General features: G+C 43.6%; 1 protein-coding gene across 1 annotated transcript; it reads left to right on the top strand.

Moving 5' to 3' along the window:
• The first annotated feature begins 4369 nt into the window (after positions 1-4369).
• Positions 4370-9146, top strand: LOC110536990 (NADH dehydrogenase [ubiquinone] 1 alpha subcomplex subunit 8). The gene is made up of 4 exons (XM_021622670.2): positions 4370-4821; positions 5713-5876; positions 7809-7974; positions 8710-9146. Exons 1-4 carry the CDS (start codon positions 4771-4773, stop codon positions 8845-8847), a joined length of 519 nt encoding a protein of 172 aa, XP_021478345.1. The 5' UTR covers positions 4370-4770; the 3' UTR covers positions 8848-9146.
• The last annotated feature ends 2115 nt before the right edge of the window (positions 9147-11261 follow it).

Raw genomic sequence — 11261 nt, 5'->3', positions numbered from 1 at the left:
TGAGTGGCTGACGCATTAAATCTGTTCGTTTTTTTTAGGTTGGGAGGGGCACGAACTCCGATCTTGCAGGGGGTCCACAGAAACTGCAGTACACCACTGAATACAAATTGCTCCTAGTGATCAGAAAGGATAAACGTTTTTCCACCATTCATTGTTCCCATAGGGGATTTTAGGAACTCTTAAAATAAGGGCTGTGTTTCGTGTAGGCTTACACTGGCATGACGTTTCGATAACTGTGTAAATCTCTCTCAGACAAGGGGACTTTCATCAATATATTTGCCTGTATTTACCCCCCCCCCCAAAAAAAAAATTAAAACGCTAGTTAACTGCTAATGTGGCTATCATACACAACTACAAATGCCATGATGCTCTGGATGAGACTGCCGAATCGAGGCAAAGGTAAGAATCTCAGGATTAACTATCTAATGTTAACTAAATTTAGTAATTCATAAATTGGCTAAATTTACTTAAATTGACAATTCTGTGAACTGTCTTGGGCAAGTTTTAAATTGACACAATACCTGTTAGCAAATGAGTCAGCTAAAGATGAGGTGCAGGAGTTTGCAGTGATTTGTAGTCTTGCATGGTCTACTTTTATGCTAACTAGCATTTTCAAATCTGAGCATAAATAGAACAAAAACACTGCTCCAAAAAATAAAGGGAACACTAAAATAACACATCCTAGATCTGAATGAATGAAATATTCTTATTAAATACTTTTTTCTTTACATAGTTGAATATGCTGACAACAAAATCACACAAAAATTATCAATGGAAATCAAATTTATCAACTCATGGAGGTCTGGATTTGGAGTCACACTCAAAATTAAAGTGGAAAACCACACTACAAGCTGATCCAACTTTGATGTAATGTCCTTAAAACAAGTCAAAATGAGGCTCAGTAGTGTGTGTGGCACGTGCCTGTATGACCTCCCTACAACGCCTGGGCATATTCCTGATTAGGTGGCGGATGGTCTCCTGAGGGATCTCCTCCCAGACCTGGACTAACGCATCCGCCAACTCCTGGACAGTTTGTGGTGCAACGTGGCGTTGGTGGATGGAGCGAGACATAATGTCCCAGATGTGCTCAATTGGATTCAGGTCTGGGGAACGGGCGGGCCAGTCCATAGCATCAATGCCTTCCTCTTGCAGGAACTGCTGACACACTCCAGCCACATGAGGTCTAGCATTGTCTTGCATTAGGAGGAACCCAGGGCTAACCACACCAGCATATGGTCTCACAAGGGGTCTGAGGATCTCATCTTGGTACCTAATGGCAGTCAGGCTACCTCTGGCGAGCACATAGAGGGCTGTGCGGCCCCCCAAAGAAATGCCACCCCACACCATGACTGACCCACCGCCAAACCGGTCATGCTGGAGGATGTTGCAGGCAGCAGAACGTTCTCCACGGCGTCTCCAGACTGTCACGTCTGTCACATGTGCTCAGTGTGAACCTGCTTTCATCTGTGAAGAGCACAGGGCGCCAGTGGCGAATTTGCCAATCTTGGTGTTCTCTGGCAAATGCCAAACGTCCTGCACGATGTTGGGCTGTAAGCACAACCCCCACCTGTGGACGTCGGGCCCTCATACCACCCTCATGTAGTCTGTTTCTGACCGTTTGAGCAGACACATGCACATTTGTGGCCTGCTGGAGGTCATTTTGCAGGGCTCTGGCAGTGCTCCTCCTGCTCCTCCTTGCACAAAGGCGGAGGTAAAGGTCCTGCTGCTGGGTTGTTGCCCTCCTACGGCCTCCTCCACATCTCCTGATGTACTGGCCTGTCTCCTGGTAGCGCCTCCATGCTCTGGACACTACGCTGACAGACACAGCAAACCTTCTTGCCACATCTCGCATTGATGTGCCATCCTGGATGAGCTGCACTACCTGAGCCACTTGTGTGGGTTGTAGACTCCGTCTCATGCTACCACTAGAGTGAAAGCACCGCCAGCATTCAAAAGTGACCAAAACATCAGCCAGGAAGCATAGGAACTGAGAAGTGGTCTGTGGTCCCCACCTGCAGAACCACTCCTTTATTGGGGGTGTCTTGCTAAATGCCTATAATTTCCACCTGTTATCTATTCCATTTGCACAACAGCATGTGACATTTATTGTCAATCAGTGTTGCTTCCTAAGTGGACAGTTTGATTTCACAGAAGTGTGATTGACTTGGAGTTACATTGTGTTGTTTAAGTGTTCCCTTTATTTTTTTGAGCAGTGTATATTGATAAAAATCACCATGTCATAGAGATTTACATGGTTATCAAAACATCACGCCAGGGTAAACTTACACAAAACACAGCCCTTATTTTAAGTGTTTCTAAAATCCCTAATGGGAAAAATGAATGGTGAAAAAACGATTGGAACCTAGCGGTTTCAATCGTTTTTTCACCATTCATTTTTTTGTTATGGGTATTATGACACGTACACTGTGGGGCTCTATATGGCAGCTGGTAGCTTGAAAGCCTCTCATTAGCCAACACACAGCATCAGAAAAGCAGGGTTTATATAAACTCAGCAAAAAATGGAACATATGGAACATTTCTGGGATCTTTTATTTCAGCTCATAAAACATGTGACATGGAATACTTTACATGTTGCATTTATATTTTTGTTCAGTGTGTGTGTGTGTATATATATATGATTTTATTTTTATTTTTTATGTTTCACAGATTTCTGGAATTTATACAATTGTAGAAGCTAAAAAAATTAAAAAATCCCACAGCATTTGCATTTATGAATATACAATTTGGCCAAGAGAATAAATTACATTTTATTTTTATGGAATTACTGCGTTCATGTTAGCGCCAGCCTGGGCTGGGTTGCATTGCCTGCTGGGTAGGCTCCCTGTACAATGTTACTAGCAGCTAAAAACTATCTTCCTTTAAGTCGAAACGGTCTGCTAGTTTTGAATTAAACTGCCTTTGTCATCAACATGCTAGGCTAGCTAATGCAGCCCATTGGATTCAATGAAAATGCGATATATAGCGTTGGGGAGTAGCTGCCGGAAGTGTTGTGGGAGCCAATAGGCTGCTTTAGCATTCGCTAGCATTGCATGCTGATGAAAAATGCAGTTTAATTCAAAACTAGCAGCATATCAATCTTCTCGATTTCGTTGCTTGTTGTAAATGAGAACTTGTTCTCAACTAGCTAAGCTAGTTGAGAACAAGTTCTCATTTGGTTAAATAAAGGTGAAATTAAAAATAAATAAATAATGGAATAATTAGGAGTACAGAAAAACCTTCCATCCCTGAATTGAGGTATGTTATCAAGCCATATCCATTGTCCGTCATCACAGTGAAAACATATTGGCATAGGACCGTTTCAATTTGAAGGAAAACTAAACTTCAAGTTGAGTTTTGGCTAACGAGCAGCCATATAAGCTTGGATCCATTGGTCCCAAGTGGCTCTCTCTAAAATGGTCATGTAGTCAAATCCCTGGTAGGCACGCAAGGACCTCACCCCGCCAGCTTCAATAAGCAGCGGAATCCCCAGATAAAACAGGTTAGGCTAAACCGTGTTTCGGTTGTCCCTTTCTGTTGTGTACGGAGACAAAGCACCATCCTACCCAGTGCCCTGCATTATTCCCGTCCAGAGCGTTTCCGACCTCACCATTACCAGTCCGGGCCCGAATCAAGTCTATGGCATTCTGCCATGGGAAATCCTGATATTCCCTCATGGCCCTATTGAGAGAAGTAATCACTGTCAGCATCCTAAACTCTGTTTGATCAAACATAATCCTCAGCTTGATTGAGACTTCAATTGAGCACATCAACCACCCGAGCCACTGCCTGTTCACATCGCTACCATCCAGAAGGCAAGGTCAGTACAGATGCATCAAAGTTGGGACCGAAAGACTGAAAAATGCCATCAGACTGCCAAACAGCAATCACACACAGCGAGGCTGCAGCCTACATTGAGACCCAATCACTGGCTACTTTAATAAATGGATCACTAGTCACTTTATGCCACTCTAAGTAATGTCACTTTAATAATGTTTACATATCTTACATTACTCATATCACATGTATATACCATCTACTGCACCTTGCCTTTGTCGCTCGGCCATCGCTCATCCATATACTTAAATGTACATATTCTCATTCACCCCTTTAGATTTGTGTTTATTAGGTAGTTGTTGGAGAATTGTTAGATTACTTGTTAGATATTACTGCACTGTCGGAACTAGAAGCACAAGCATTTCGCTACACTCATTAACATCTGCTAACCATGTGTATGTGATTTGACTTGACACAGTGGCACCTAAATAGTACAGTTGGTGGAAATCCTGCCAGTCTGTTGGCTTGTCCAAACTCGTGCCAGGGAGTACCACTCCTTGAGCACATTGTCTCTGGTAAAGTCTATCTCCTGGCTTGCTTGATGCAGGGTCCTCCTGTCCTGAGTTAATTATGCAGGAGTGATAGATCCTCCAGACGTCAGGATTGTGATAGCCAACACCATCAGATTGAGGATTGCTTAACCTGTCCAAGGCGACAAAACTAAATGGATTAACGCCACCGGGGTGTTCTATCTCCAATGAAGAAGGAAACCAATCGTAAAACAAGTTAACTCGGCGTTTAAATTCGTGTAAACCACAGTATCTTTGGTGTTATTCTTTCGGTTTCTACACGTCACTGAAATGCGTTTCAAAGCTGTGGACATGCGCAATGCACTCACTGACCTTCCTTGTGCGGCCTCGTCCAGTAGCTAGACGAGGACCTTGAGTGTGTATGACATTGTTCTTTCATTTTGATTAATCTGACAGAAACTGGACCATGCCGGGTTCGGTGGAGGTTCCCACTTTTAATGACTTGAATGTTGAGGAGGTAAGAACGAGGCGTAACGTTGAGAAACAATCTGGTTAGCAATGCTAGCAAAGTTAGCTAAATCAGCAATCCAACTGGAGCTAGCATAGCAGGCTGTTGTTAGCTAGCAAGCTTGTTAAATACTAGCTTTCATTTTCTAGGTGTCGTGTTGATTGCAAAGTATTGAATCGATTGTGATACCGTCAGCTAATGTTACTTGCTGTGATCTGGAAGTGAAAGATTAATGGTAGCAAACGTTAGGTACTATAATTTAGCTAGCGTTTAATTTATGTACAGCAGTCCCTGTTTGGGACAGCTACAGCTGTTACTATAAAAACATGTTGTGATACCGTACAATGCAAGATAACTAGCAAGCTTGCTAACTCTATTATCATGGAAGTGATTTTATGCGTTCTGGCTAGCTAGCTACTTGGTTTAATTTAATTCCCCTCCCTCAAGTTGTCTCACATCAAAATGTATTTTTGGCTAGCTGTCAATCGGTTATGATATTTAGCCTGTCCTTGAGTGCATTTACAGGGCAACTTCAGTTGGCCTACACCAAGAATACAGTTGATGTTTGGGGCGCATCTAAAGACATCGATATAATGTCGTGATTTGTATTCTGAGCAATACATTTTGAACGGAATAAAATGAGACCTGTAAGAAATAGGAGCTCGTGCCCCTCTGATTGCCATGATCAAAAACACTAGTACGCCAGATTTATGCTCTCAAAAAGTAATGTTTTTTTTCAAAAGATGGCATATCTGACAATGTTCACCTTTGGCTTTTGTCATTATATTCGGCAGTTTAGGGTTTGAAATTGAAGTAAGCTATACACTTGTCTATGTACAGTATGTGTGTCCGTGTTGAGTAGTGTCTGTAGAGTCTCATTCTGCCCTCGCCCCTGTGTAGATCAGTGTGTCATCTGCGGTGCTGAAGGGAGCTGCCCACCACTATGGCTCACAGTGTGACAAGGCCAACAAGGAGTTCATGCTCTGTCGCTGGGAGGAGAAGGACCCTAGGAAGTGTCTGAACGAAGGGAAGAAAGTCAACGAGTGTGCACTTAACTTCTTCAGGTAGGTAATCATAGTGTTGACTGATTATTAAACACCCACATGAAAAATGTTGGTCTGTTTCACATGAGCCACTTTAATGCTGTTTTAGCATGATTAAGGACCAGTAATAGTTGTGATGACATGATATAAGATCTTAAGCCTGCATGTGTTTTTACAACAGAAATTGAAAAGATGTGAACCCTTGCCAGGACTCTGCTGTATGTTTACTGTATGAAACGGCTGATCCACATCCAGCAGCTTTTGCTGAACTTCGCTGTCTGCCGTTTTAGATTCATGGTTCTGTCAACAGTTTTCAGCCGAATAAAGCCTCAACCTGGGTGTTTTCATATGGCCATTACAACAGGGTGAATACATTTCAACTTAAAGCATACAGTTTCCATTTCACTTCTGTTCTGCAACTGACCAATAAGAGTCAAGAGAGTGGTAGGCTAACTATATGCTAACTATATGCTATCTGTCAGTCAGACACGTCAGACACGGGATATACAGGTAACTGACAAAATAAAGGAAACCCCAACCTAGTATCTTAACATGGCGTTGGGCCACAACGAGCCAGAACAGCTTTGATGGAACTCTTGGAGGGATGCGAGGGATTCTTGCACAAGAAATTCCATCATTTGGTGTTTCGTTGATGGTGGTGGAAAACGTTCTCATGCACCGCTTCTGAATCTTCCATAAATATTCAATTGGGTTGATATCTGGTGACTGAGATGGCCACGGCTTATGGTTTTCATGGGTTGTCTCACTGTGGGGGTTGACTGGCGGCTTTGTTTACAGAAGGCCGCTGTGCACTAATAACACCTATTAATGCCGGACACACAGGCACATACCTCTGCCGTGACTGGTATCTGTCTGTGAATTGGGCTGGGTTTGACATGCAGGCTTGCTCTGTATGGTCCACAAATAAAACCCCACTTCCAAAGCAGGAACACATAAACAGTTCTGCTCCCAGATGTAAACAGGCTGAGTGGTAAAAGATGGCATTATTGTAATGGTACAAGGTTTTGTCAAACTTGTAATTACAACTGGTTGTTTATTATTTTGGAGGTCCTACACCTACCTTGAAGTGGTACCTTGCCCACATTTAAAAAGGTCAATTGACATAGGGCTAGCTAGATAGTTAAAACAAGTTTTATCCAGGATCATAATAGTATGTAGTATGTACTCAAGTGCTAATTTGAGCATAAGAAAGCCAACTCTTGTCCAGCATGTAGGGAAAGTGATACATTTAGAACTCACTTCAGTTGCCTGTGTGAGATGGGGGACATTTGTCAACAGCCTATGCTCCTTAAAAGAACCGAGGGCTTAAATAAGTAAATAGATGCCTGGGGAAGGGATTCTGTCTGAATTGTCACCTGAGTGGCGCAGCGGTCTAAGACCCAGCGTCTCAGTGCTAGAGGTGTCACTACAGACTCTGGTTCGATTCCAGGCTCTATCACAACCGGCTGTGATTGGGAGTCCCATAGGGCTATTTACACTTATAACCCTAATCCTTTATAATATAAAAATACATCAGGAATCACCCTAGGAGGATCACCCTAACAAGCATTAGCTTGTTAACATTTTAGTGAAGAGTACACTACAGGGTCAGAGTAATATGGTGATTTCTCTGTAGGGACAATCAAGTTTCATTGAGAACCTTTGAGGCCAGTTCCAATACTCATTAGACAGTTTCTTTGTCAGACTGTGTGTGGATATCAACAGCCTTCTCTCTATACGACTCTGAGGCTTCGTCCCAAATGGCACTCCAGGGATCTGGTCAAAAGTAGTGCCAAGTAGGCGAGGGTTTGGCCGGGGTAGGCGAGGGTTTGGCCGGGGTAGGCGAGGGTTTGGCCGGGGTAGGCAGTCATCGTAAAATAAGAATTTGTTCTTAGTTAAATTAAACAACAACAACAGTGTGCTAATCAGATGTTTCCTTAATGTTTCCTCCAGGCAGATAAAGGGGAGCTGTGCTGAGTCCTTCACAGAGTACTGGACCTGCCTGGACTACTCCAACCTGGCAGAGCTGCGTCAGTGCCGCCAACAGCAGCAGGCCTTTGACAGTTGTGTGCAGGACAAGCTGGGCTGGGAGAGACCCAACCTGGGAGAACTGTCCAAGGTGAGGCCCTTTAAACTATTACCAGAAGGAGAAGTTGGCTCATTTAGTAGACGCAGAGTGACTTAACAGTAGTTAAGTGGTGGTCCTGACCTGGGTGATGTGCAGTGGGATGAAGGGGTTCGAGAGGTGATGGCGTGGCACAAGGCAGGGCCTGCCTGCGTGTGGTGGGCAGAGGAGTTGAGGGTGGAGTCCACATATTTTTCATACGTGTTTTTCTGTTACTGGTCCCTTGTGAGAATTGAACCCACAACCCTGGTGTTATAAGCGCCATGCTCTACCAACTGAGCCACACGGGACCTCTCTGCTGCTCCCAGACATCATCTTTCAATAAAGCTTTGGGTGATTCAATTAAAAGATCACGTTTGGGAACAACAAAAGAATGATTGAACATTCTCTATGTATTGGACCTTCATTTTGACCAACTCCTGTTATTATGGATGTTTAAAACCCTCTCCCATTCTCTTACCTATACTACCAGCGGGTTGGTACTCTCCATTTGTCTCTGTCCTCCATCAGCGGTACAACTGCTAGGTAAACCGTACTCCCTCACATTTGAAAACAGCTCTAAGCCTGTTGACACAGATCTTCATTGAACCAATATGCTTTCTCTTTTACCAGCAAAACATTAACTTGTGTTCTTAGTACAGGCCTACAAACCAGTCTGCCTGCTCCCCGTCTCCTCTCCTCTTTGCGGTGGATTTATTTAACATTTCGGGCTCCTGTGTTTCTCTTCAGGTGACAAAGGTGGACACCTCTCGCCCCCTTCCTGAGAATGCTTACCACTCGAGACCCCGGCCAGAGCCCAACCCTGTGATCGAGGGCCAGCTGCAGCCAGCCAAGCACGGCAGCAGACTCTTCTTTTGGAGCTGGTAAAGGGTAATCTTCCCAGCCTCCGCACCAATCCTCACCTTAACCATTAGTGAGGGTGGGGGGGGGGGTAAAACTAGGGGCAACTTCACCCTACACCGGAAGGCAGTCCTCCAGAGCCTATCCCATCATGCCTGCTGTCTTGTCCAGTACAGCCACCATCATCAGACCTGGTTGGACAGGAAGGGACGTCTGCGTGCACCAGCCATCGTCACATCTCCTCCTATGTTGTAAAAATGATCATGAATGAACAAAAACTACTTGTGTTTATTGTTGTGAAATAAATACTTAAATGTTGAAGTTGTTTTAGAAATCTCCTGTCTGGTAGTTAGAATGTTACACGTCGGTTTTAAAGGGAATGTTCAGCTGAAATGTCTTGTATTTTTGCGTTTGGTTCAAAAGACTCAAGGAAATGTATTTTCTACAAACTGTAGGAGATCATTGATTTAAGTTATGATGTTGCAGACAAGAACAGTGTTTGTCTCACCCCCTTTGAAATCCTGCAGTGTAGTCATCATCAACTGTATTGTTGAGTTCAGGGTCAGTACCCATGAGCACCGTCCAGTTTCCTCCTGTTCTCCCTGCTCACTTCCTCCCTGAGACCCGGAGGATGGTCCTGGGAAGACAGACGGGGTCAGTTCAAAGACAGTCTGCTTCCCAAATTGCACCCTATTTCTTATATAGTGCACTACTTTTGACCAGATCCCTGGAGTGCCATTTGGGACGAAGCCTCAGAGTCGTATAGAGAGAAGGCTGTTGATATCCGCACACTGTCTGACAAAGAAACGGTCTAATGAGTATTGGAACTGGCCTCAAAGGTTCTCAATGAAACTTGATTGTCTCTACAGAGAAATCACCATATTACTCTGACCCTGTAGTGTACTCTTCACTAAAATCTTAACAAGCATAAGGCCTTTGTTTGTTTAGTGACTCCTGATGTATTTTTATATTATAAAGGGTTAGGGTTATAAAGGTGTAAATATGTAAATCTAAAACAAATCAAATTGTATTTGTCACATGAGCCAAATACAACAGGTGTAGGTAGACCTTACAGTGAAATGCTTACTTACAAGCCCTTAACCAACGATGCAGTTTTAAGAAAAAGCGTTGAAGTAAAAAATAAAAAACAATTCCAAACAGGAATGGAGTCTGAGGTCTGTCAGTGCAGTGTATAGTCTGAGGTCTGTCAGTGCAGTGTATAGTCTGAGGTCTGTCAGTGCAGTGTATAGTCTGAGGTCTGATGTCAGTGCAGTGTATAGTCTGAGGTCTGTCAATGCAGTGTATAATCTGAGGTCTGTCAGTGCAGTGTATAATCTGAGGTCTGTCAGTGCAGTGTATAGTCTGAGGTCTGTCAGTGCAGTGTATAATCTGATGTCAGTGCAGTGTATAGTCTGAGGTCTGTCAGTGTATAATCTGATGTCAGTGCAGTGTATAGTCTGATGTCAGTGCAGTGTATAATCTGATGTCAGTGCAGTGTATAATCTGATGTCAGTGCAGTGTATAGTCTGAGGTCTGATGTCAGTGCAGTGTATAATCTGATGTCAGTGCAGTGTATAATCTGATGTCAGTGCAGTGTATAATCTGAGGTCTGATGTCAGTGCAGTGTATAATCTGATGTCTGATGTCAGTGCAGTGTATAATCTGAGGTCTGATGTCAGTGCAGTGTATAATCTGATGTCAGTGCAGTGTATAATCTGAGGTCTGATGTCAGTGCAGTGTATAGTCTGAGGTCTGATGTCAGTGCAGTGTATAGTCTGAGGTCCTTGGCAGGGGGAGAAGCAGGGCTGCCTGTTGCTGCCAGGAATACAGAAGCTGCATCCCAAATAGCAACCTATTTCCTCGGTAGTGCACTACTGTTTCTTTTGTATTTGATCATAAGTCTTTAAGTAGTGAGGACATCCAGTCACTGGACATTCTGGATATTTTTCTCACAGCCTCTTTGTCCTCTAGAAAACAGCCTCTTCATCCTCTAGAAACAGCCTCTCCATCCTCTATAAAACAGCCTCTTTGTCCTCTAGAAAACAGCCTCTTCATCCTCTAGAAAACAGCCTCTTCATCCTCTAGAAAACAGCCTATTCTTCCTCTATAAAACAGCCTCTTCATCCTCTATAAAACAGCCTCTTCATCCTCTATAAAACAGCCTCTTCATCCTCTAGAAAACAGCCTCTTCATCCTCTAGAAAACAGCCTCTTCATCCTCTATAAAACAGCTTCTTCATCCTCTAGAAAACAGCCTCTTCATCCTCTAGAAAACAGCCTCTTCATCCTCTAGAAAACAGACTCTCTGTCCTCTAGAAAACAGCCTCCCTGTCCTCTAGAAAACATCCTCTCTGTTCTCTATAAAACAGCCTCCCCGTCCTCTATAAAACCTCCTCTCTGTCCTCTATAAAACAGTCTCTTTGTCCTCTATAAAACAGCCTC

Source organism: Oncorhynchus mykiss, chromosome 12 (genome assembly GCF_013265735.2).
Source record: "Oncorhynchus mykiss isolate Arlee chromosome 12, USDA_OmykA_1.1, whole genome shotgun sequence".
NCBI lineage: Eukaryota > Metazoa > Chordata > Actinopteri > Salmoniformes > Salmonidae > Oncorhynchus > Oncorhynchus mykiss.
The sequence above is the reverse complement of the archived record's forward strand: the minus strand, read 5'-3'. Positions and strand labels throughout refer to the sequence as shown.